This window comes from Euprymna scolopes, chromosome 9, assembly GCF_053919585.1.
Source record: "Euprymna scolopes isolate OS-2025 chromosome 9, ASM5391958v1, whole genome shotgun sequence".
Taxonomy (NCBI): Eukaryota; Metazoa; Mollusca; class Cephalopoda; order Sepiida; family Sepiolidae; genus Euprymna; species Euprymna scolopes.
Window position 1 is genome coordinate 96,803,121 of NC_136490.1, and position 27,944 is coordinate 96,831,064.

General features: G+C 33.3%; 1 protein-coding gene across 1 annotated transcript in view; it reads right to left on the bottom strand.

Moving 5' to 3' along the window:
• Window positions 1-27,944, bottom strand: part of LOC145284635 (uncharacterized) — a 96,170-nt gene that overhangs the window by 3,557 nt on the left and 64,669 nt on the right. The window contains exons 19-24 of the mRNA XM_080133540.1: window positions 26,187-26,315; window positions 20,455-20,631; window positions 17,336-17,431; window positions 10,193-10,341; window positions 4,751-4,871; window positions 177-317 (exon numbers count right to left, since the gene is read on the bottom strand). Of these exons, the coding sequence (XP_079989666.1) occupies window positions 177-317; window positions 4,751-4,871; window positions 10,193-10,341; window positions 17,336-17,431; window positions 20,455-20,631; window positions 26,187-26,315 (813 nt within the window). The remainder of the gene's footprint in view (window positions 1-176; window positions 318-4,750; window positions 4,872-10,192; window positions 10,342-17,335; window positions 17,432-20,454; window positions 20,632-26,186; window positions 26,316-27,944) is intronic.

Below are 27,944 nucleotides of genomic sequence, written 5' to 3' on the forward strand. Positions count from 1 at the left end.
ATAGCACTTAATAATTTAATGATCAAACAATAATAGTTAATCTAAACTTTAACAAAATAATTGGACAAAAAAAAAACGGCATTATTTATGAGAAAAGTAAAACAAAAGTGAAAGCAAAATGATTTCCGGACAACGGTAGATAGAGTTAATTTAAAATAAATATGAGATGACTGAACCTGAGAAACGAGTGTCTTAGTTGATGACCACAACCATTTGCTGACAATAGCATTAATCGTTTGTTTTATTGGTTCTTGATTCACACGGATCCAACCAATATCTTCATGTGCTGGAACAGCCAAGATTTTTTCTTTGAGATTCTGGAAAAAGAAAAAATGAAAGCGTTGATTATAAGAAGATAAAGAAAAGGAGATAAAATCATCTTTAAAATTAAAAAGACTACATTATATTATCCATGCTAAGCAAATAATACCATATACCATAATACCATACAGTAAAAAACTCATCATATATAAAAAAAAAATTACTCGTTTATATAAAGCATATATTCGAATCTTCCAACCAGCAGTAATTATAACTTCCTACACTGATGATTGCGTAAGCATGAAAGACTAATGTCTGTGGGTAAAAAAATTATTAATATTGTTATTTAAAAGTTATAAAGCCCATTTAAGAAATTGAAATTGTGAACTATTTAGAGAATTGAAAAAAAGAAAACAGCTAAGTAGCAAAGCACACATCATTCTAACTTCCTGCTGTTGAATAATAATATGACAACTAAGTATGACAGTCCGCTTACATGGCTTCGTAAGTACTTAATTCCCTTCCACTTAAGTGTTAATTGCTGGTGGCTGAAAAGAAAGGCGCTAGCCTGCAAAGCCAAGGTTGACATTATTGATTCGATCCTAATCCTGCAACCATTAGTAATTATAACTTCCTACACTGATGATTGCATAAGCATGAAAGACTAATGTCAGTAGGTATATAATAATTATGAATAATTTTATTTAAAAATATGATATATAATTATATAAATGTTATATCGGCCTTCCTTGAACAGAGGAATTTACACCGATTAGCACTATAAATAGCGCTAGTAATTCCAACACCGGCGAGAAGGATGCGACTACACTTCAACTGCTAGCCGAATGCCCAGCAGATATACACGCTTTCCTGTCTTTGTACATTATTGTTAATACACTTGTTCCTTAACCGAACCTCGACTTGATTGTTCTTATTTTCACTGTTGTTCCATGACACAACAATAAATATATATATTGAACAATGACAGGTCTTGAGGGAGTTGCTAGTCTAGTCGCACTGATGAGCTGTAATACAGCAAAGCAGTACTGTATGTGGATGACTATAAATTCTTCCTATCTTGGGTTGAGCATATTGGGAAGTGATTAACAAACTGCCACTAGCGTATTAAGCATATGGAGCTTAGGCGTTTGAATAATGTTTTAACATTGTTAATTCACATACCCATCTTAGCAGCAGCCGAATAGTATAACACTTCGAAGCGCCAACTGCCATCTAGGTGGTCGAGTTTCAAACCTGGATGGGGTCAGTTGCTAGTCTAGCTGCACTGATGAGCTGTAATACAGCAAAACAGTTATAAATAGGGATGACTATATATATATATATATATATATATATATATATATATATATATAGTAAGTTAGAAAAATATATTTATGGCAATTAAGCCACACAGAGTTTTCCACCTTTCAGCCTTGTAGAAAAATGTCAAGCCAAAATGCATGAAATTTGTGTCACTGGGTGTTTTTATATATATCGGTAGTGTTTAGTCTAGCGAGTTAACCAATCAAATTCTTTGTTATTTTCCCTAACGGGTTAATGTTTACATTAAATAATGGAAATACTTCTATCAAAAAGGGTTTGGCTGACTTTTATTTCGTTTTCTTTTATTCCGTTTTGAATAGGGATGGCTCACCTTTTTTTGCAAATGTGTCAAATTAATAGGTGACATTATTTTAACACACGTATGCGTGTAGTACTTTTTTATATGTCGGTTTAGAATAAGTTTTTATTCAATTATTTTATTTTATTTTTCTTATGTTTACCATAAATTAAAGCTTATTCTGTGTATATAGTAGTTTGTTATTTCACTTCTATAGTTCGATAGGTTTTGAGGATCTTTAAAATTTGGAATTTCAAATTTCTCATTTAAACATAATCGATAGGGGTTTTCTAAAGGTTTACATATACTGGTCTGTCATACTAGCCTCTGCTCAATTATTGGAGAGCATCCACTGTAATTGCTAATACGGTTTTATTCGTCATTTTTACAAATAATAAAAAACGTTGAATGACAACAACACTTATTATTTTCATTTATTTTTTCCATATTATTTGTTGTGTTTCCGATGATATGAATCTCTTTAGGCAATGTTTAATTTACTACTAGCTAACATTTCAGTTCATGGTGAAGTCATTATTTTTATAAGCCTGTTCATTTAGTGGCTGTTCTTTTTTCTGTGTTACGTGTGTATGAATGTGAACGTGTGTATTATTATTTTTTATTTATTTCATTCTGTGTGTGACAAGAATGAAATATGATTATCTAAAAGACAGAAGACGCCTGTTGGCCTTAGATTTGAAAAGATCAAAGTTATTGGTAGGAGAAAAGGAGTACAACAGAAGGAGAGTTCTACAAGCTTGCAGTTCTTGGATTAAAATTACCGGAATAGGAAACGGCATTGAAATGAGGCACCAAAACAGTAGATTGATATAGACCACAAAACCAACCAGTTTAACGAGTTGGGACACAGGAAGAAGGAAATCAGATTATTCTGAAGAACATATGCCATAAGAGAATTAATAGAAAAGACTGAGATTAGCAACATTACGTCTGTAAGAGAGAGATGGCAGAGAAAGAAATAGTGGGACTAATCAAATTACAGATATGTTTCTGCATTTTATCAAGAACGCTCAAATGGGACAGAGATTCATCAGTTGAGATATGACAACGTAGATGTTCTGATCGTAGATTTTTAGCGGTAGACCATGTCAGGTAGGTGTAGCTAATAAAATATAAGATTCAATATCCATATAAATAAAAAATGATATGTACGTCTATTACTTTTACAAGTATAGAGATGATTTTCGTGACAAAATATTGGAATAAAAATAAACAATAAAAACAAAATTCTTATTTCTTTTTCATTAAAAAAAAAAAAGTGTCACCAAAATAATATTAAACGAAATAACTGTTGTGTCTGTATCAATAACAACACGAACGCAGAAAGTAAAGGTAAAACAAATATATTAAGACGAAAATATAATACACATTTACAAAGGTGCAGTTGTACTGCAGTTGGAAGATTGTCCGGCAGAGGGCGTGTTAAAGTCTTTCATGGAGCAACCGGCACATGCGTCTTGCCTATCCGGCGTTCGAACACAGCTCCCCGGTCTTGCTGACTTGATACCTATATCTATATCTTTTCACCCACGTATGCTAATTAGTGGGCGTCTCCACAACAATAACAATCAATCATGTCCGGTAGGTGTAACTAATAAAATATAAAATTCAATATCAATGTAAATAAAAAGTGATGTGTACGTCTATTACTTTTATAAGTGTAGAGATGATTTCATTTTTACAGATACACTGTGATGAGGCCTACAATTTTATGTAGGTATGCACGTCCCAAAAAAGGCAGCTGGCGATTCATAACTGAATCTGTGGACAAGTCAGGCATACACTGTAATTTATGATCAAAGTGTAGTCTTAAAAGGTCACTTTATCCAGTTCTGTATAAGTTACTAGTATCAACATCGATTTTTAGAGATAAATAATAGGCACAAGTGTGAGAAAGTGTTTAGAGCAATAGAAAGAACTAATTAAAGAAAGCAGAACGACCAATAGATCTGGTATATGAAATTAAAGACCGAAAAGGAGAGAAATAAAAACCAAAAAATTCCAGGGTCAATTTCTCCCCGAGAGCAGAGTCATCCGTGAGACTCTCAAAAAAAAAAGGGACATGACTACAATTGAAAGACCTATTACAGAATACAATTAAATGGTGATTAAACAATGGCTGCTGGCGATTCATAACTATCTGTGTGGACAAGTCAGGCATACACTGTAATTAATGATCAAAGTGTGGTCTTAACAGAGCACTTTTTCTAGTTCTATGATCAACTTCAGATAATTTAAATGTCAAAGAAGCTGCTAACGACTTGCTATACGTGATTAACTTTTGATCTGATTATCAAAATATAAAAATCATGCATTAAATATCTTACCTGTACGTTCTCGTTGTTGCCGGGAGTTTGTCGTTTAAATAGGAAGTTTTTTCTAGACTATTATTATCACTTTCTCTCTTTTTTACATGGAAGACATTATTTATCAAGGCTCGAAGGTCAAGCGATGGTAAGGGTTAATGAATGTACGATGGTCACCAGGATAACAGCGTATAATTAGTGGTGGAAATTGGGGGAAATGGATTATTTAGATGGAGGTTTCAACAAGAACTTGTTTACATTGAACTTAAAGATGACGATATAGTATTCAGCTAGAAAACAAACTGGCAATTCATAACTGTGTCTGTGTGGATGAGTCAGGCAAAGACTGTAATTTATGTTTTTTTATAAATATAGTTTAATTGTTAGAAATTGTTGTAAGTTTAAGTATTTTGAAAAAGCAACTCAGTTATGGTCTGAAAATATAAATATCATACATCTCGCAAATGTATAATAGTTAAAAATAATAAGAATATTCATTTCATTATTAAAATTTATTTGCTATTTGGTTTGAAATACTTACCATATATTTTTCTGCTTCAGCATCAAAAGTTTCCAGACTCTTTAAGTTGAGTTGATGTAAATTGTTTTCACTGTTTTCTTGTGCCTCGTTTCTCCCACTGTAAAATGACAACCGACTCGGACTGGACAAGAAGTGAAAGAAATTCCGATGAAGATCGTACACAAGAAAGCAAAGAAAGATGCAACAGCAATGGATAAAATAGCAATTTGTGTTCAAGGTATTTTCTATCTACTATATTAATAAAGCACAGTTGATTTATTTTAATATCGTAGGGAGGATTAACTATTATCTAATATATATAACAAAAATGTATCTTAAAACATTACATATGGTTCACGATAATGAACTTCAGCAAGCAATATACACAATAAAAACAAACGTTGCTGTTTTACCATAAGCTAGCCCTAATCTAACACTACACTATGTTTCATTTTAATCTTGCAGGGGGAAACAAAAAATGTATCCTAATATGCAACATGTTGTTTCCGCATTTAATTTTACTGAAAGAAAATATAATTTCATTTTTTTTAAGAAATACCTTTGGATAGATAATAGTTAATTCATTCTTTTGTATTCCGCTTGGGCAAAGTCGGTATACGGGTTCTGCTAGTTTACAATAAGTTTTGTAGTTTATCTATAAATTATCTAAACGGTTAATATTTTATTTTGTAATTGTTCACCACTTACCATGGACAAAATCCACTTGAGGGTGAGATTTTAATTTGCATAATGGAACAATATCATTGGAAGTTATTGGATACTGTGGATTCTGGATGGCGCTTAATTACTCGATGGAGTGGAGAAAGAAAAGATGGTGCTGCAGTATGCTTCCATGAGTTGTGAAATATTTCGATAACAGAAGAATGTGTTAGGTATAGATATATGAAACAATAACATATTTACAATTAAATATTTATTTAGTAAAAGATTTGAAATTTAGTCAAACCAGTTAAATATTTATATAATAAAAGATCGAAATTTTAGTTACAAAAACAATAATTTACCAAAATAATAAGACTAACCTGGTTACGTGACGTAAGGTAACTAAAAAAGGAACGATTTATCTTATATTCACGAAAGACCAGTCAGAGAGTTTTCCAGTCAATCAGCTAGCAAACGAGGATTGAATTGAACCGCTGCAGTTGTTTACTCGGAAGAGATTTTGGCCTCTATGGTTCATAGAAGTATCTACTGGATCAACTACAGAAGATGTGAGAAAAGCGGGGACAACCTCCAAGAGAAGATGGAAATAAAGATCTGTGGATTCTAACTTTGTGTTATGGCGTTTCTTTCGGAGGAAAAGCATCTGTTACAAGACTTCAAGGAAAACAAAACACTGGACAACAGCGACTATGAAGAAAGTATGCTTTCTTTTGTCTAACGTCAAGCAGACAAAGAAGTTTATTCGTCTGTTACAAGAAAGTATCTAAAAATGCATTTGTCTTGTTTTGTGAGCTGTCCAATTAAATCTGTATACGCACACATACAAAAAAGAGATACTAGATGATGCGGTCCGATAACGTATGTAACATTTAAGATTATACATAAATCAAGAGACACGTTTACATGAACACGGTTACATAGACAGACGCTATACAACCTGACACGTATATATACACGTATATATGTATCCACACTAAACGACACAATCGGCTATGTAGACACTTTATTTATATGAAAACGTATATACATACTATACGTATATACACATGGCTATACGAGAGACATGTATATCTACACACGACTATCCAACAGATTGGGAATTCTGATTAATTAACAGAATGACTCAATTAATATTTGTTGACATAAGACTTGAAAACAACCATGTTGCAGTGTTGGAAACAAAACAAGTTCTTGCTGCAAAATTGATATGCCGATAGAGTAGAGGCATATTAGCAATGTCTATTCTGCAAGGAAGGGGGCTGCAGTAGAAAAGAGAATACATCATCTTCCACTAATATTATTAAATATTGGTTAATGCGTCTGCTAATATAAATATTAACTGCATATATTTACTCACATAACGTTGGTGCAATATTGTAAACAGGATATGATCTAGACAAACATCACAAAATAACTATGTTGTACTCTGAAGGGAGACATTCCCACTGTAACGTGTTTCATGAATGTTTATGGAAGTGTTTTTTTTATTTTTTAGTACATAGAGAAAGAAAGGGGGATTCTTTGCAGTGTTACAAAGAAGACAAGTTCTTGCTGAGAAGGTAAAATACCTACCATTTAAGCATTGATAGAGTAGGGAAAACCTAAGATCTTAAAGAGATCACTGGGTTAACGCTGCATGGAAATAAGTTAGAATTCGTGAGAAAGGAAGTCTAGAAAATTAGGCGGGTATAACATCAATTATTTGGATTTTCGATGAAAACTTGTATAAGACAAGATGCGTTTTTAAAAAAAGGCTGACACAATGTAAAATAATAAGCATAAAATAAGTCTTTCTACATCTTCCTCCTCTCACACATACGATTTTTCACCTAACAACCTAGTGGACGATCATGATCTGTGTTACATTAATTAATTGAATAATTCATGATAGAAGCATGTTAGATGGCTTTCTATTACAATCATTAATTTGTCACGAATCACTACATCATGTTCCTGGATATAACCTAAAACTATATCCGATGGTGAGGCCCCATCTTGCGGGCTTTGGGGAGTGTGGAGCCACCCTTTAATTGCCATTGCTCCCAGGTCCACTCTGACTCGGAGTGGTAGTATCTGTAAGGGTCCCAACTATGGGTTAAATAGAATCTGACGTAAAAAAAAAATATACTCCATTAAAAATCGTTCCTCAAAATAACTAGATTCGGCATTAAATAACCTGAAAAAGGTTGATATGCCGTAAAACAAAAACAACCAACCGCAAAATCATATGTAAACATAGCGACATCACACAAAAAATAAGGTATGATTTTATGTTGATTAAAATATTAATTGTAAACTACTTTTTGTAAATAAATAATTATGTAAGAGTAAACTCGGTGTTGACCTCTTGGTTTATGCAACAACATGCTGTAGAACGGATGTATAAACATAAAAGACTCCATAATGCTTTTCAGGTCATATGGGATGCTGCATGATAAATAACATGTACTGTCATTTGAAAATTCAGAAAAACGAATAATGTTATATATTATTTTATTAAATTATAACAGTATTTAGGCTAGCCATAATAAATGGCGTTTTATCTTAGTATAACATCATAATATTTTAACAAAGCCGTTGACGATGGGTGGCCAGCAGCAGCCATATGCAAATGATCAAGCTGGCTGCACGATGTGACGTCACAACAGAGATTAAAAGAACATATGTATTCAGAGAAACAGCTATTCAAGACGTATTCAAGACGTAGAGAATTCGAAACGTGTTTGAGACACGAGAGAATAGAAAAGGATGTGTTCAAGACTGTGCGGTTAAACACACCTAAAAATGTATTCACTTCTTGTTCTAAGACGTAGTTGTTGTTATATTAATATATATTATTATATTATATTATGTTGTTATATTAATATATATTATATATTATTATATTTATCATATTATATATTTATATATAAGTTGCTGTTATATATTTATATATAAGTTGTTGTTATATTAATATATATAATATATATTATATAATATATATTATATATATGTTGTTATATTAATATATATAATATATATTATATAATATATATTATATATATATGTTGTTATATTAATATATATTAATGTTATATTAATATATATTAATGTTATATTAATATATATTATTATATTATATATATATTCCCATAAGAAAACTTCTTGTTCGGCAGACGTAGTTGAAAGCATACCACGTGACAAAAGAGTGCACCCCTCGGCTAATGAACGCTCAGAGAAAGATTTAATTTTCAAATCTTTTTTCTCACATCGCCTGGGAGCCGATCGACAAATACTTAAACGAATTCACCCACTCACTCACTCATTCTCACTCGGCATTCTGCATTCCTCACTCCTCGCTCACTGTTCACTTCCCTATTCACGTCAACGACTCCGTTGCTACGTATTTTTCCGCCAGCATGACAAAACACGATGATCCACATGCACGCACACACAAGAGAGAAGTGCTTATCCACACGCACGCACACACACCGCGAATAATGCAGATATTCAGTCGCACGCAAGGACATTTACCTTATTTCTCCTTGCACACAAAAATTAAACCTGTTTTTTCGCTGAGAAAACAAAGGACACTCTCTGGTTTTTCTTATCAAAACAACGAACAGTCTCAATAACTTTCACATTTGCAAGAACTGTCTATCCAAACACACTTTCTGGACACATAACTGATTCATTTGTTACTTGTTATTTTTGTGTAAATAAACACCGTTTATTTCACAGGTTTTATTTTATTTTATTTGTGGTGGAAAAAGGGATCTTATGAAACCTGAGTACCACTACAAGATACGATAGAACGGAATAGGACCTGTTTGAGGCACGAAAGAGCTAAAAAAGATGTGTTCAAGACAGGAGTGTTCAGAGAAGAAGCAATAATGGTCTGTTGTTAAAAAGTGTGTCGGGTTTTGTTCTTTCTTTTGCTTCCTTGCTACAGATTCTACAATCTGTTTGATTCGTTCAAATGTAACAGCACCGTTAAAAAAATTGTACAACGCTACAAAGTGATTAAAATCATATTTTCCTTTTTGCTAAATCATTCGTTGCTATAAGAACTTATTTATAGAAGAAGAACTAGTGTTATTTTTTTCTCTTCATAATGTTGGTGGTATTTACAAGAGTGGCCGGTCCCTTGTGGAGAAAGAAAGGCACATGTCCGATGTTGTTGACAGTTGTCATGAAGTTTGAATCAATGTGGGTTGCGTGGTGAATGCAAATTTCGAATAGGGAAATTTTGTCGCATTTTTTGAAAACATTATTTCGCAAGTCTAATTTAAAAGTTTAGAAAACCAAATAATGTTCCATAATTTTTTATTAAATGATTAATTTTTTTTCTGGGACTTTCATTGTTAAAACAACTTATTCCTAGAAGAAGGCAGTGTTTTATTTTGTTAATGAAAGTTTTAGAGAAAAAAAGGGGAAATATTTTTTTAATCATTTAATAAAATTTGTAACATTATTCGATATTTTTTGATTTTCAAATTAAACTTGTGAAATAATGTTTTCAAAGATCAAAGATGTGACCAAGTTACTCTATTTAACATGCAATATGTTTTTGAACTGGCAGCATCCATCCTCCTCGAAGCCATTCCATTAAATGGCTTCTGAAGAATTTCATCATAATCAAATTCACTCACAATTCTTTACTTCGCTCATGTCATATTACTTTAAAACACCTACCAAAGATATAACAAGTTGGAATAGAACCATAAAATCATCTAGTACAATTAAAAATATCTGAGATTGAAAGGGTAAAAGTGTAACCATTTCAAATTAGTGACTTACGGTGTCTTTTTGCGTTCTAGAGTCCAATGTTCTTCGTTATAGTTTTGTTCTGCCTCTTCTTGATATTCTGAACCTAGCATATCCTTTTGGGAAACATCTCCTTCCTCAAGCCACAGATGACTGTATTCTTCAAATTTTTCGGCAACTTTCTGCAATGGTCATTGGAATTCTAAAAATAGGTATCTCTTCTTTTTCAATAAAATCGATTAAATATGATTAAAGAAAATTCATATGTTGCTTGTGTTTGTTTTAAAGAATTATGCATTTCTTTTTTTTTTTTTTGCATGTTTACAGATAGAAGTATTTGGTGACACAAATGATATGCGGCAACAATATGTGCACTTAATTTGAAGAAGCTGGATAGGTTCAACATTCTGCTTCTTTAGTCTAAGAGAAGTGGAACTTAATATCACGGCAACAAGAAAAACAGGTCATCTAAGACACTTTCTTCTGGCTCAGTTATACAAAACATTCAATAAATGTTATTCGGACGAAAATCCAAGATAAGTCCTACAATATCAAGTGTTTCCAACACCTTGCTTTGAATAAAAACGCTTCCATATAGATGGTCTCCCAGATCATGCATTTTCAATGTAACTCGAGGATCCTTACTGCAGATGCTGGCCTTACCAGAGCTGAGAGAGAGAGAGAGAGAGAGAATAATGAAATACTAATGTGTTATGTACGATATGAAAAGAAATTGGAATCTTAGGAAGATCTCATCATTCCAGTAATTATAGGAGCAACCAGACTCATGAAAAAAAAATCCAAAAACTACCTATTAAATATACCCGGTGAATCAAGTGCAAGAGAAATGCAGACAATTGCACTCAAAGGAACGGTTAGAAGCTTAAAAAGATCTCTCAGTTGGAATGACTTAAATTGTAGGTGATTGGCTGGTAAGATGCCCCATCCCCATGAAAAACAAAATGATAAGAAAAAAAAAATAAAAATTAGAAGAATAATGTATAATTAATAAAAAATATATATTATGCCCTCACTACAGCAATTGAAAACTCTACACTAGTCAGTTTTTTTTTACTGATATGAGAAATTTACTAATATACCGTAATTCTGTGTAAATTCTATGTCAATCCATATAATTTACTGTTAAAAAATAATGTTCTTTTTGAAATAATAAATATTTGTCAGTATCAATATTATTGATAAAAATATTATTTGTTCATTTTCCGAAAAAATAGTCGTTATTGTCAGCTATATATTTTTTAAATATTTTTATTTAATACTAGCAGGCCAACCCGGCGTTGCTCAGGACCGTATAAAACAATAAGAAAAATGAAGTTGATTTTTAACATATCTGTTATTCTTGGGAGAGAGGAATTTTTTATGTCTGTACATCACTTGTTATCTCGAGCTAAAGAATACTTTAGCTAACCTAGGACGTGAATTACACAAATTATGTATGAAATCATTTTAACTTCAATAAACATGTAATTAACAGCATAAATAGTAAATATTTTTACAATTCATTGGACGGATAATGTATAACACATATCTTTTCTTCTCTTCTCTATCTTCTCTTCTCTTCTCTTCTCTATTCTCTCTCTATTCTTTCTTCGTCTATTCTTCTTCTATTCTATATATATATAAATATATATATATATATATATATAAATATATATATATATATATATATATATATATATATATATATATATAAAATGAACTCATTTTTCCCCGTGTGAGTTTGACTTTAATAGGATTAAAAATCACGACATTACATTCAAATGTAATGTCCCCACACTTCAGTACAGGATCTGAGGTGTGCTATAGGCCTACTTTCCTTACAGTTCCTTGATATTCGTGCATTTCTATATTTTTCCGGTGACAGTTCATTGCCACAATAGGTTAGAATCAATGGAAGTTGTAAAATGTTTTCTCTCTATTTGATTCATACTCTGCCCGCGACCACTTAACACCACTGCGGATACGTCCACAGGGGAATATACGAGGAACACCGGTTTGAGTTCATAGTAGGTTAAAAAATATGGATTGGCATTTTTCCGTCAGGTGAAACGCGACTTTACATTCCAGTTATTCTGTTGGTTACTTGTGCCATTTTATAAATTTCTTCTTTTTTCACTTTTTTTCCTCCCTTTATATTTTTGTAGGGGTGGGGGTAGGGGGTTGCGATTCGAAGGATTATTTAAACGAAACGAACTAACATTGGATTCCAGTTTTTATAAGAAACTTTAACAGTCAGCCGCCAGCATTCTTCAAATCTTGCACCAATTAGTCGCGTTAATATTTTATTTACTGTCTTTATACTTTTATTATATTTGCACTGATTTCATATGTGATACTAGGGGGTTGGGGGGGGGGAGAGCCGACTGTCTATTTTCGGATTAGTTACTTATTCATTATTTATTCCTAATTTGTCCTTTGGTATTTTTCACGTTCGTTTTGTTTTTTATTCTTTTCAATTTTATGCATCATATATTAGCTAAACCAGGGCGGGGAGCATCTATAAATATAAAAGCTAAAATGTGTGTATGTGGGGGGTGTTCCTTCACCCTAAACTCGGTCTCCCCCTGCTACTACGAGAATGAGGTCATGTTTGACCTAGAAAACGTTGACATTAGTTTCAACCACCTGCAAGTGTTTTTATAGGGTTAATTTTATCCGTTCTCAATTATGTGTCTCTTTGGCATAGAGGTAACGTATCAGCCATTTTTTTCCGCCTTAGCCTCGATGCTTTGGGTTCGAGCCTGTCTTCCTACCTTTTTTTCCTCTTTTAGACCTTATTTTCCTTTTTTTTTTTTTACATTTGTTCGCGGTTTTGCTTGGTTTTGGTTTTTCCAATTTTTTATAACATCGTGTTTTTTTATAATATTAAAACAGGGCCCCCTCCTACATACACACCTCCAAACACCGCTAGTATTAAATAATTTTTTTACCCTCTGACGGGTAATGTAAATATATATATATGAAACAATTTAACGTACTCTCGATAGGTATTGTACAACATATATGAACTAATTTCTCTTCCCACTAAGGCCATCATAATTATAAGAAAAATGAAGATGAATCATTACAATTAAAAAAAAATATGATTTTATTACATTTTCACCCCAAACAAGGCACATTGCCACTTTTATGTAGGGGGCTACTATTAGGGACACAGGCTACAGGGATATTAGGTGGAGAGTTGGGCAGTAAGATGTTGGTTCACGTTACCCTTGAACTTCTGCATGTCAGTACAGTTGGGGAAGCAGGAACCTGAAAGGGAATTCCAAAGTCAAGCGGTTCTGGGGAAGAAACTACTGGCGTAGAAGGCTCTCTTACATCTAGGGATCTCTACTGAGAAGGAGAGTGATTTTACTGCTTGTTGGGTTTGTCGGAGGTATTTACGTCGAGGGGGTATAAGTGCTTGCAGTTCATCGGAACATTCACCATTAAAGTACTTGTAGAACAGGAAAGAGATGCTACATTACGTCGATGGGACAGAGGCTGAAGCTTGGATGACAGTTCAAGACCTATCAGGTTGGCGGCTCTCATTTAAACCTTATCTTGAAGTGAGAGACTAGTAGCAGATGCATCGACCCAAATATGAAAACAATACTCCACACATGGGCAAATGGTGGCCTTATATAGGTACAGGTTACTTTCAGGCGTTAGTAGCTTTCTAGCATGGTAGAGAGAACCTACCTTTTTCGCAGAGGTCTTGGCAATGCTCTCGATGTAATTGTTCCAACTCATGTTTCCTGTGAACGTTAGGCCGAGGAGTTTAAAAGATGTGCTTTCAGATAAAGAGTCTTTGGCCATTGCTATTGGTGATAGAGGAAGTTTCTTGTAATTATTGAAGGAAACACGTTTAGTCTTGGCAGCATTGAATGTGACCATCCATTTTTGTCCCCATTCCACTACAGATTGGAGGTCATTCTCTAGTGTTTCTTCCATTTCTTTAGATATGTGTTCATTATTTTCCTGTCATGTCTGTTATAGAGCGTGGCGTCATCAGCATATATACCCATCTCACAGAAAATTTTGTCAGGGTTTTATAAATAAAAAAAAATTAAATAAAAAAAAAAATTTCTTAAGTTAAAGGGAAAATATTAAACCATATCTTAACTCCTTTCAACATACCTGTTGAAAATATAGCTGCTTCCACTGCATGAATTTTTACTCACCCCCTCCTCCAGTAGCAATGTAATAACAGTGTCCGTTAATCACTTTAAGGAGTGTAATTTCTCAGTAGACATAACATTTACATACTAACCCAGTAACATTAACCACCCATGCAGGGCCGCAGAAATACCTGGATTAGGACCCAGGTGTGGGGCAAACCCTCTTGGTGCTGATGGACCCGTAGATCTTCCCAGGTCATCTGTCTAGGGGCAGGAAAATGCTGAAGCTAAACCTAAGGGGAGGGAGCCCCCTCCAGTCTTGGATGACATCCTTCCTAGAGCTGGTGACTCGAACAAATTACCGGTCTGCAAACCTTAACTGCCTTAGGAGTAGATAGGCACTGTCTATCGCCCAGCTTCCATACTCCTTCTTTGCCTATTAGCCAGGCGTAGAGGTCGAAGCACAGGACAGAAACACTCAGTGGTCGATCTTGTTTCCTGACTAGGACAATGAACGCCATTTTCCCCCTATCCCGACACATCCCATCCCCCTCTAAACTGGGCACTTGGGAGTGCTTGAACACCAAAATGCCTGTACAAGTAGATTGGGTTGACCATCATCTGATGGGTAGAGGGTACCGGATTGACAGTTCCTGGCTGCTGTTCCCGACTGGTAGTACAGGAGCCCTAACTCCTGTGTAGCGCTTAGAGCTGCTGCTCCAAATAAATACATGAATACATTGTCTTGGTTAGTGATTAGGTAACGCTTGCTTCAGCAGAAAATTCGTCATTACTGTGTTTCTTTTTCCACCACACCCACCACCAACACTATAATTTTAAGTGAAATTATATAATTTCTATAATTGAACTCAGCAGATTTTCCAAGTAAATAGTAAAAAGTTAAAAAGATACCTCCCCATATTAATAATGGCTTTCTGAATAATGTTATTATTGCAGCATAGTCCGTATTCTGTATGTCAGTTTTCCCTTCCACCCCATCTTAAAAATATATATAAAATAAAGTAAATATGAGATCGTAAAATTCTACAACCATTTCCGGGACTGATTCTATATCATCCCATCTCTCTTAAAAATAGATAAAAAAATAAAGAAACTTTGAGATCGTAAACTGCTTCAGCCATTTCCGGGACTGACTCCATATCAACTCCACCTCTTAAAAATAGATATGAAATAAAGGAAATTTGAGATCATAAACTGCCTCGGCCATTTCTGGGACTGACATAATGTCCCCCTGTCTCTTATAAATATATTTGAAATAAAGTAATTTGGAGATCGTAAACTGTTTCAGCAATTTCCTAGACTGACACCTTATCCCTCCTCCTCACTGTTGAAAATATATGTTAAATAGAGATCGTAAACTGCTTCAGCCGTTTCTGGGCCTGACTCCGTATCCCCCCTTCCTTTTAAAAATATATATGAAATAAAGTAATTTTGAGATCATAAACTGCTTCAGCCATTTCCGGGACTAACTCCATATTCTCCTCCCCCTTTTAAAATACATGCTGTGTCGGTTATTTTAAGGAGGCGGTAATGACTGGTAGAAAACTATATTACGTTTACTTGGCCTTTTGGCTATGATCAAAGTGTAGTATCTGTTCTGATGCATCATTTCAGCGAAATCATCTACTGGCTCCGTCTCCATAAACGGAAAAAGTGGTGGTAATGCTTGGAAGAATGATCAGCCACTAATTCACCACACTCCTACCTCACTTAAAAAAAGAAGGTTTGGTAATCCGTGGCAGCCTCCAGAGTACTTTTAAAAGCAACTTAATCGTGCTTGCCCCCCCCTCCCGTCCATGAACACATGACCTCACTTCTGAAAAATGACTCAGCAGTTTTTCGAAATACATGGTTTCATTATAAATTGTTTGTATTGTAGAAACACCTTATTTAAAATTCATGCTACAAAAAAAATAAACATTTCAAAGTGCAGTTAGTGATTAGGCAACACTTGCTTTACAATAGACTAATCAAAAAATTGGATTGAGAAACAGATCTTAATGTTAAACAAAAATAGAAATAATACATGTCAGTTTCTTATTTAATAAATTGTTAGGTGAAAGTACAGAATAGTTTAAATAATACCTTCTCCTCCCCATATTAAGAATGGCTTTCTAAATAATAAGGCCATTCCTCCCTCTCTGTCTTAAAAATATGTATGAAATAAAGTAAATATGAGATCGTAAAAAAGATATATAGGTTTGTATATTTACAAACTTCAAACCGCGAGTAAAATTTACGTATGATTTCGGTTTTTTGGGTTTTTTTTTTCTTTTTTAATACAACGAAATAAAAAATGAGTTGGTGTCATCAGTTAGAATTGAAATTTAAAAAAAAAACGAGCGTTCCAGCCTGATAAAAAGTTGAAGGAATGAACCGAATATGCATGTGTGCATACAAAACAAAATGTCAGCTTAATGAACATTTTACATGTAAACTTGCCGATGTCTGTATGCGATATACATGCATGTAAGCAAAGATATTATTCGCTATCAACCACCCTTGGTGTAGGAATATTATGTCCTGAGAATTTCAGTGTTATGTGACCAGTAGTTTAAGAGTTTACATGTTAGATATTTACGCACATAGGTCTACTGTTTAATTATATAGATTATAGCAAGGGAATTCTTTTTAGAACAATAAATATTAAAAGTGGTCTTATCTTAAGAAGAATTGACAGCAAAATATTTTTAAAATAAAACGATGTCGCTTTTGAAATTCATTTTTAAATTTACTGTTTTAGTTGAAAGGATGATAAAATTTGATTTTGGAACAATTCATTTTAAAATAGATAAAGTTGGAAGTTTTTATTATAGTGGCATTAGATTAGTCACCAAACACTATCCTTGCTGATTGGACCATCTCATTTTTTTATGCGTGTGAAAGGTGATAATGTACCTATGAAGACGCAATGCTTTAGGATATTGTGTAGGTGTGTGTGTGTGCATGTATATGTGTGTGTATACCTGTACGTGTGTGTATGCATGCAGATTTGTGTGTGTGTGTGTGTGTGTGTGTGTGTGTGTGTTCTTACCTTGCACTCAGCCACAGTGTTTTGGACTCCTTGGTCAATTTTTGTTACCAATTCTTGAAGTTCAGCATCTCTTGCAAGCAATTCTTTATAACTTTGCTACAATTCAAAAAAGAAGGATATTAGAAGGAATAAATAATCAAAAATCGCATTTATATTACAGGGAATTACCTTTGAATCAAAAGAAAAAGAAAAAGAAAAATACATTGATTGCCCTTTTTATAGATTTTCCCTCTCAAATGATTAATTTAGTACTAGAATTATGCCTTTGGCATATCAAATTTTGATAAAAATTTATTCCCACAGACCAAGATAGATGAATCGATCAGACATTTCTTTCAAAGATAACACGATTTGACCACTAATAGAGATTTAGTTGAATCTCTAAACTTAATCATTAATGTTCTAAAATGAAAATTAACTAAAAGTGTCTGGGTAGTCCCATCGACATCAACCCAGTAGGAATGCCTCAAGCGATTAATTATAAATCCTTTCTTATAGCACCAGAAGGTAAAGCCTGGGAGAGATGACTTTCTTAAACTGCACAGCACCATACAGACACAAGATTATCACCAACTTAAAAATGATTCAGTCTCTGTTGGACTGATTGTCAAGGATGTATCATCGACTTGGTAGGAACTTAGGCTGTACCATGTGCAACTGTAATAGGAGATCTAAGCATTTAAGTTTATATGAAATGACTCACATGACTCATGAAAGAGCAGTGATTGGATAGACCTTTTGGCTAATTAAGGCAAGCCTTAAAGGAATCAGGGAAAACAACTGCATTGATAAATCAAGGGGTGTCTTATAAATTCTGTAGTTTAACAGTTAAATAAAACTTTACTTGCACAACTTGCAATCCAACTTTAAAAGTGTGATGTGTTCTGGAATATAGTGAACTGGAAAATTGTCATCATATCATTCTAGCATTGTTCACTGTAAGAAATTAAGATATGCAACGAAATCCTTATGCAAACTAAATGCCAGTTGTTGCGGTTTTTTTATCCGGTGTAAACCGAGTCATCCGGACGAAACTTGAGTCTTAGACGTCCGGTTTGTTGGCTGTCATGGCTCCTGTGAGCTGCGACGTTGTTTGGCTGTGAAAATAATTATGTATTCTCTTATATTCTGAAGATTCTATCACTGATTGCTTGCTAGGTTAGCATGTCGTGATGGCATCGTCCTTACAAGTATAAAGATTCCTACTTGTGAGACATTGCTTTGGGTTAGAGTTGGTTGCAATAACCATGTCCCTTGTTCGATACGAGGTAGGTTCAATTCACTGTCGGATTTCGCTGTAGTGTGCTTGATCTGTGTCAGTTAATCGGCTTTCTTGTGTGTGTGTGTGGCATGTTTGTTCAATTGGTAGAGTGCTTGTCTCGCAAGCAAGAGGCTCAGGTTTCAAATCATGAGTTCGGATGTGTCTCACTAATGAACCCAAAATGAGGGCAAAACTCGAGTTTTAGACGTCCAGTTTGTTGGCTGTCATGACTCTTGTGAGCTGCAACGTTGTCTGGCTGTAGAAATATTTATATATTCTCTCACATTTTGAAGAGTCTGTTGCTGATTGCTCGCTAGATTAGCGTGTTGTCATAATTACGAGTATAAAATTCCTACTTGTGAGACGTCAACTTAGGTTAGAGCTGGTTGCAATGATCACATCCCTTATTTGAAATTTCAGTCTTAGACTTCTGGTTTGTTGGCTGTCTTGTGAGCTGCGTCGTTGTCTTGCTGTGAAAATAATTATATATTCCCTCACATTCTGAAGAATATATATAACAAACAAATGACAAAAGTCTATATTCCAAATTCATGATGTTGACCATCTTACAATTTATTCCTTTAATTACATTGACATTAACTGTTTTTGTAGCGCAAAATTACTCATTTAATTATTATATCAATCAATTAATCTATTTTACCCTTAACTCACCAGAAGAAATAGCAACTATATTATATAATAGCAACTATCAATTCACTAAAGAAAAATAAACTGCATTTCGGCATGATTACAAAATCCAAAAATTGGAAGAGAAGTTGCAATTATTTTTTATTTTATCTTTTATTAAGCCATTTTCGTATATATATATATATATATATATATACGAAAATGGTGTATATATATATATACATAAATTTTTTTACATGCATGGTGTTCTTACTTCTGTCAGTATGGGCGGGTATATTATTATATTTCTGGAAATATACCTTCGTCAGACATGCGTTTGACTTTCAAACATGCATATTATATCTATTGTAAAAAAAAGAAGAAATATAACAATATGAATCCTCCACATAACCAGGCTGATGCAAGTAAAATACAATATATATGCAACTGTGTTTATCCATTATACCTCTGCGTTGTATTGCATTCTATAAATTTAAATTTCCTTTATATATACACACATCAAACAATGCTTCAAGCAAAATATATTAATCTTTTATTCATTCAATTCGTGTTCTTCCTAGTTCAGGCATCTATCTCTGTCCCTTTGGGCATTCGTGAATTAATTGCAGCTCATCATTCACAACCCCATTCACGCTGTTTTCTCAAAAGTGTTTTCATGTATTGCTACAGATTTCTTTGCAGTTGTGCAGAAAGTAGGTTGTAGTTTATTTCTATCCGAACAGTGCCCCTACTGGGTGATTGTCCTTCCCATTGTACCCAATGGGATCTTCTGCCAGCACAACGAAATACGAAACAATGTACAGAATTATTTCTGATTGCTTCTGTATTACATCAGTCACCTGCTTTCTATGATCTCACATTACACTGATCAGGGGAGGTGGAGGGTGGGATCTCCTAAAGACTAGCGGAGTGAAGAAGGTTCTTAACTTTTCCTTTGACAGCAATGCTGTCCTGCTGCATTATACAGCACCTAGTATTCCCAAATAGTCACCCATCTGGCGTCAGCCAGGTTCATCATTGCTTAACTTAGATAATCTGGCGGGAACTGGTGTGTTAATGTGATTATACCGTATATTTCTTACACTAAAGTTTATGTGTACCAAATCTGGTTGGATTGTAGAAAGGATTGCAAATTTTATTAATGGTTTCATGGGTGGCATTTTTGGTGGGTCCCCCTGTATTTCACTATGATTGTAATCCCATCACTTACCTCACCGGCCAACATAGTTAACAAGTCAGATTTTTTGACCACATCTTTAATCCACTGTTGAATAACTTCATGGATACTTTCATGGTAAGTACTTTGGTCAAGACAAGGAGAAAAGTCCACTGATTTGTCCAGCAGAATAACATTCAAACTTAGCAGAGGAGACGTTCTTGATTCTTCCTAAAAAGACAATGAAACCAAAATGAAATCTTGTATATTGGTTGTCACAATTAATAGTTTAAGAATTGTTGATTAAACAAAAAAAGTATGTTTGCGATTGAAGAGATTTTCAAACTGTTCACTTAACATCACAAAGGATTACTGTTCATGAGAGATTTTTATATTTCCAAGGAAAAAATATGATTAATAAAATATCGCTTGACAAGGATTCGGTCAGATTGGAAGACTGCTTTTATTATTAAGGTAATAAACGTAATTTATAAAGAAAAAAAAATGACATATCTATTTTGGATTTCTTAAATTTCAAATTTTAATATTCAAATCCATAATGATATTAAAAAAATAGAAAACATATAAAGTAGTATAGTTCATATTGAAGTACCGATTACATGAATAAAAATAAGATACAAATGGAAACAGTTGCTTCCCGGAAATAACTACATTAAGTGTGAACAAATGTGAAATAAAAATCAATTAGATTATAGGTTACTTGACCATTCATAATTAAAAATGTGTTATCTTTAATAAATATTTGTAAAGATTGATGGAATTAACTTGTTATATATGTATTAATACAATAGCATATGTGTTATTGTGTATCACGCTTACATCTTTTTCCTCCAAATGACCGTCGTTTAATTGTTATATGACCTTCCATTTTTTGTAATAAATAATTTTACCAAGAATTCTCCATAAGTTTTAGTTTTGCTTTCAATTATAGATGAAGAAACTCAAGCTATATACATACATTTTTTTTACTTCATAAGTTTTCGTTTCCGTTTCGATGCAAACTGATGCACCCAAGTCAAATGGATATATTTTATTTATTTTTTAAATCACAACTTTATAATATACTAGACTACCCGTGATCCATTGGGTCAGTATGTGTTATAGCTAGCTATAGAATAGTGACTATACAGAATTAATGTTTAAAATGCAAGTGAGTATATAGAATTAATGTATAAAGGTGTAAAAATAGAATGTGTCTGCCAAAATAAATATGGCGACCAGTGAAAACAATATGCAATTTTGCGCATACGCACAAAAAATTGAATGCGCATGCACACGAAAACAAACATGGCAACCCATTAATATAGTTGGAATAAGATTAAATGTTGAAAAAAAAACCCTCTGAATTAATGTCTTATAAATATGATTTAAATTTCATATATATATATAATAAAAAATTACAATAGGTTTACCAAGGTAATCAAAATGGTAAACTTAAAATATATTATAAATATTAAAGAGTTAATATTTACAAGTAAAATAAACTCAGCCAGATGTAAAAACTCAATAAAACCGAAAAGGAAATAGAGCTTATAGTATGAACAAATGATTAATAAAACATGTTAAAAGACATCTTGAAAAAGAGTTTAAAACATATTTAATTTTAAAAAAGGAAACACAAGATAAGTGGATAGTCCTATATATATATATATATATATATATATATATATATATATATATATATATATATATATATACATATACATATATATATATATATATATATATATATATATATATATTCTAAAGAAGCTTTGAATAAAAAAATGCAAAAATAAAAATAAAGAATGCAGTTTAGATTCCCGGAAGGAAAAAATTATTAACTTTAACCTATCGCAGACTTAGCACCTACATAATCCGACTTCTAAACAGTTTATAATGACAAAAAGAGAATTCATTTATATAAGGATGAAAAAAGAAGGCATTCTATTGTTAAATAGAAATAGACTTAGCACTTGCATAAGCCGATTTCGCAAAAGTCTTCAATTTTCAAACAGAATTTAACTACATAAGGATGAAAAGAGAAAACCTTAACTAAAATTTTGTAACTAGGAAACGGGATCATCAGCTGCTTACATATATATATATATATATATATATATATATATATATATATATATATATATATAGTCATCGACACACAGTCCTGTTTCGTTGTATCACAACTTATCAGTGCCGCTAGACTAGCATCTCTCCCAATGATTGAACCTAGAACCGTCGTGTTGACAGTGGGCAGTTCTCTCACTCGACCATGAAATCGACGCCCGTAAATAACTCGTCGGAATGTCTATTTAAATAGACACCCGCCACCGCTTTTATAGTGCTCAAATCGCCTGTTCCTAAACAAACATACAACGAGCTTCGCATTTTTCAGCCAATTAAGTACCGGGTGAGATTATTTACGACAGTGCTCTATCCAAAGAGGGGGGGGGCTTAAAATACATTTGTAGTCATCTACATACAGTCCTGTTTCGCTGTATCACAACTCATCAGTGCCGCTAGACTAGCATCTCTCCCAAGCCAAGGTTTGAACCTAGAACCGTCGCGTTGACAGTCGGCAGTTCTCCCACTCGACCATGGAATCGATGCTCGTAAATAACTCGGCGGAATGTCTATTTATGTTTCTGAATGAAATTTCTTTTATCGCTATGAGTCATTTAGAAGCGGGAATAAATAGATATTCAGCACATAAAGTGCAATATAGAGATACGAGACTACTTCCAGTGTTTTACCCAGAGAATTTTATACATATTTTATAAATTTCATTAAAATACGACGTATTTGAAGTGTTAAAAAAGGTTGGATCTCTATGCCTTGCTTGAGTTATCAGAACACTTAGAGATTCGAAACCATTTCAATTGTCTTCTTAAGAAAATTTTATACATATAATTTTAATTTCATAGAAATAGTATACATTTGAAATTTTATAGGGGTTATGCTTTCACTGCCTCTCAGGTGAGTAGGTTAGAGATTTGAGACAACTTCCATTGTTTTCCCTAAAACATTTTACATATGGATACACTTTTAGATTTTATGTACATTCTTTAACCATTTTATTATTGAGAACAAACAAGCATAAAGCAAACACACACACACAAACATTGTGTTTTATATATATATATATATAGAAGATATGGACAAAATATATAAATGAATAGCATGAACCAGAACAAATCATATACAGAACTGTCCGAAAGTTGTGGTACTACAACAGTAGAGGAACATCTATATATATAAAAGCGAAAATGCATGTATGTATGTATGTATGTATGTATGTATGTATGTATATATGTATTATGTGTGTATGTTTGTGTGTCTGCTAAAAACTTTCGACAGACGGAACAAAAATTCACAAATTTGATCTCATATGAAAGCCCCATCCTTCGCCCGACAAATATCGAAAAATTGGCCAAAAACGTTTCTACAGGGGGGGGGGGTCAGCAAAAACCGTCCTCTCATGACGAATTCGCTTCTACGCATGCGTCATTCGACGTCGTAACCTGATTTAGTTTAAACATTTAAAAAAAAATGATTTAATTTCGTGTACGCCGTGTTAGGTCAGTTGGTTAGAGCGCTGGGTCATTATCTAAAAGTTTTGGGTTCGAATCGTGGTGTGAGATGTCTTCTTTTTTTTTTTCAATTTTAAAAATTTTAATATTGAAGCAAGGTTATTTAAGCTATTTTTTCACGTAACGTTCGTTTTTCTGTTTTTTATTTACTTCGCTTATTCTTAGGTTTTCATTAACACCCCCACCCCCGACCGACCACACACACCCAAAAAGACCCGGACAACGCCGGGTACCCACCGATATTTTAAATTTTAATATTGAAACAGGCTTATTTAAGCCATTTTCACGTGTTTTTTTAGTGTTTTTTTCCAGATTTTTTAAAGAGTTTTAACGTTCCTTTTTCTGTTTTCTTTTTTGTTTTTGTTTTTTCGATTTTTACATTTACCATCGTTCGTTTGCATTACGTTAGTTTTTTTTTGTATTTTTTTTCGATTTTTTAATTTTTATTTAATATTTAAAAATATTTACTTCGCTTATTCTTATGTTTTGATTACCCCCTCACCGCCCGGGTACCCCCCCCCCGCTTTATTTTTCAGATTTTTTAAAGAAGTTTTAACCTTCGTTTTTTTTGGTTTTCCTTTTTTTTTTTTTACTTCGCTTATTCTTATGGTTTGATTAACATCCCCCATCCCCGCCCGACCACACACACCTCCAAACACTCAGACAACGCCGTGTACCCCCCAAATCCCCCCCGCCCGCTGCCACCGTCCGGGCACACACACCTCTAAACACCCAGGAAATGCCGGGCACCCCCGCTAGTGTAATATAAAAACATAAAACACATCTAGATTCAATTTATTGCATTTATTTGCTTCCCCACGAGAGCAAATTAGGCATGAGGCAGTTTTTTAATGTGGAGAGGGGGAGGGGGAAGGGAAAGGAGGACCAGCTCCGCCGAGAGGAGGGGAGGCGGTGCTGGTTGTGAGAGCCTCTTGGTATATAGGTTGCTTCTACATGGACCAGAAACAAGGGCAATGGTTTTTGATTGCAACATCTGCCGGAATAGATACTACACTTTGAGATATTAAATTCTTTATTCGAGCTAAAATTACAAAGTAAGTTTCAACTGAACAAAAAACTTAGGCACAAGGCCAACTCAAAAGGGGGAAAAGGGGGAGTCGTTGGTCAACCTTGTCACTCCAGAACTAAAACAAAAGTTTCTCTTAGCTAGTATCTTCTTTCACCATAATACCGCATTCACCTTTTCGTACTGGGGGACGTCCAGTTTAGAACCCAATTGTTTTACACTTTGATGTTGGTCCGAAGGCTAAGAGGAAAAAGGCGGACCTTTTATTCATTAAAAATAAAACAAAATGAGAACACAAAAACAATAGCAGAACAAAGAATATAACATATAGGAAGAACATATAATGGATTTAGTTAGTCGTTTCCATTCACATTTTATTACTACTGTGCTTAAAAGAATGATAACATATTGACATGAAAATATAACAATTTATATTTATTGACAGTGATGGTGATGGTGATTGTGATGGTTGTTAGAAACAACAAGAATTCGATGGGTTGATTCTTCTCAGTGCCCAAATCATCAACCAACTCCCGATATCATTTTCGGTTTGTTATTATATAACAATTTGTGACTGCACCCTTAAGGGACGGCCTTGTCTTCTGTCACTGCACCCCAAAAGCATTTTATTCAGCAATAGTTTTTTTTTTCAATGAATTGACATAAGCATTTGTTTTTTCTTTGCTCAACACCAGCCAATTGCATCTGTATATCTTCTTGTCGAATGACCTTTCATATCTCCAACATTTATCTTATCCTTTCACAATCAGTCATGTTTATGTTGTCTCTTCCCATGCAAGTCGTCCCTGATGGTAGGCTCGTTATATGTATTCAAATGACCTTTTTGTAGTACAAACAATCATTTTATCGCTTGACAATTGATCAAGTTATGTTGTTTTTTACAATCAAGTTGCTATATGCAGACGTTCTTGTCAAAATGATTTTTCGGTACACACAGCTTTGATATTTAGCATCATAGCAAGATGGTTTCTATAAACACATCATTTTCGTAGTACAAAATAATGTGTGTAATGGCTTGTATGATATTTTACAAAACTGTGCTTTACTGATTCTTCCTCTATTTATTATTACTACATTTTGGTAGGATTAACAAAACCATCGCACCTCTTTGTATCGTTCAAGTAAAAACACAAATATAATTGACTTACCTTTTCTATATGTTTTCCTAAGACGTCCAGGTAAGAATAGACAGCTTTCTTTAATCCAGCCAAAACAATTAGATCAATGTAAGAAAGATAATCCTGCCAACATGGCGAAGCTTCACTTACATTCACAACCTAGAAAAATAAAATTAAATAGAAAAATAAAAAACAGTAAAATTAATGAATGGTGATAATATGTAAATTATTGACCTTAAATTGTTATAAATAATTCAACATATATGTTTCGGTGTTTGCTGGTTTTAGAGATAACAGAGAACAATCTAAAAATATAGAGTTTGTAGCAGCCGATGATTAGACTTCGGCGTTCAAAATTAAAATGTGTAAACTCATTTCTGTACAACTGAATTCATGCAGGCCTATAAAAACAAATAATAATATTTTTGACCAATCAGAGGATTTTCTAAATTTATTCGAAATGGCCGTTCTGGAAGCCACTTCAATCCTTTAAAAAGCCAGATCTCTTTTAAATAATCCAATTGAGGCTAAGTCCCTCAATCGATGTCATTTGACGCCCCTCTGTTGTGCATTGAGCCTGCTGCAATCCCTCAACTCACACTCACAAAAGCGACACATACACACACAAACACACACACAGACTGCTTGAATCCCTTTGTTGTCGTCTGCTTACTTATAACCAATTTATTCATTGAAATATTCCCAACCCTTCTCACTGAACTTTCCTCCTAATATGAAAAACAACGAACAGTATTAATAACTTTTAATGAAATATAATATATTTAATTGATCGGATAGGTTTCGATTACGATTTTCTGAACCGTGTAATGCGCGGCCCTTAAACTATTGACTCTGACTTCTTTGATATCTCAACTAATGAATCCCTCTTGTTTTACAAAGACTCTAACATATTTACGAACATTCTATGTTTTCCTATTGCTGTAATCTTCCATTTTAACATATAATGTTTAAACATATAAAATGTCTCTTTTTTGAATGTATGCATCTGAAGTCATTATTTTGTTTTGTTTATCGTATAACATGTCTCCCGTATTCTCATATTAGATTATAAACATGAGGCTATTTTTACTGAAAATATTTCTCTGAAATTAGCTCATCACAAAATACTTCGACCAAATTGGAATCCCTAAAGAAATCCTCCTAAACGGTGTTCACCAAAATTGTGTTACCCCCCAAAAAGTTAAAATAGTAATTTACTCTCTGATACATGATGTGAAGATTTCCAAATATTTTAACGCTATAAAAAATAAACTTAAGTGTCAAATAATAAATAGGTTTCTATTATATCATACCTATTGTAGTTAAATTCATACATAAATAAAATAACAAAACTTAAGTTGAAAGTTTTCTTACCAATACATCTACTTTTTCTAATTTGGTGTTGTAATCGATATTATTTATTTTGAAGAATAAAAAACCACGATAATATCAATTTTAGAAAATAGCAGACTTTTCTTTTCTAAGAATAATGCTAATTCTTTTCATTTTTTTATTTACACTAAAAAGAAATTTTCTATAAATACAAATACTGAAAAATATCCTATAACATATGATTTTTTAAATTAAAGAATTGGCTTAAATGAAAATAATGTTTACTTATAAGAATAGAAATAGCGTTTGAAACCGTAAACTATGTGTTTATTTCGTTTTGTAAAAAAAAAATAAACGCATTATTTTTTATAATAATAAATAAATTTTACATAAGAATGCACTTTTATATTTTATGCAGATTTCTTCCTTTCTATCGGGAACACACAAACATCACAC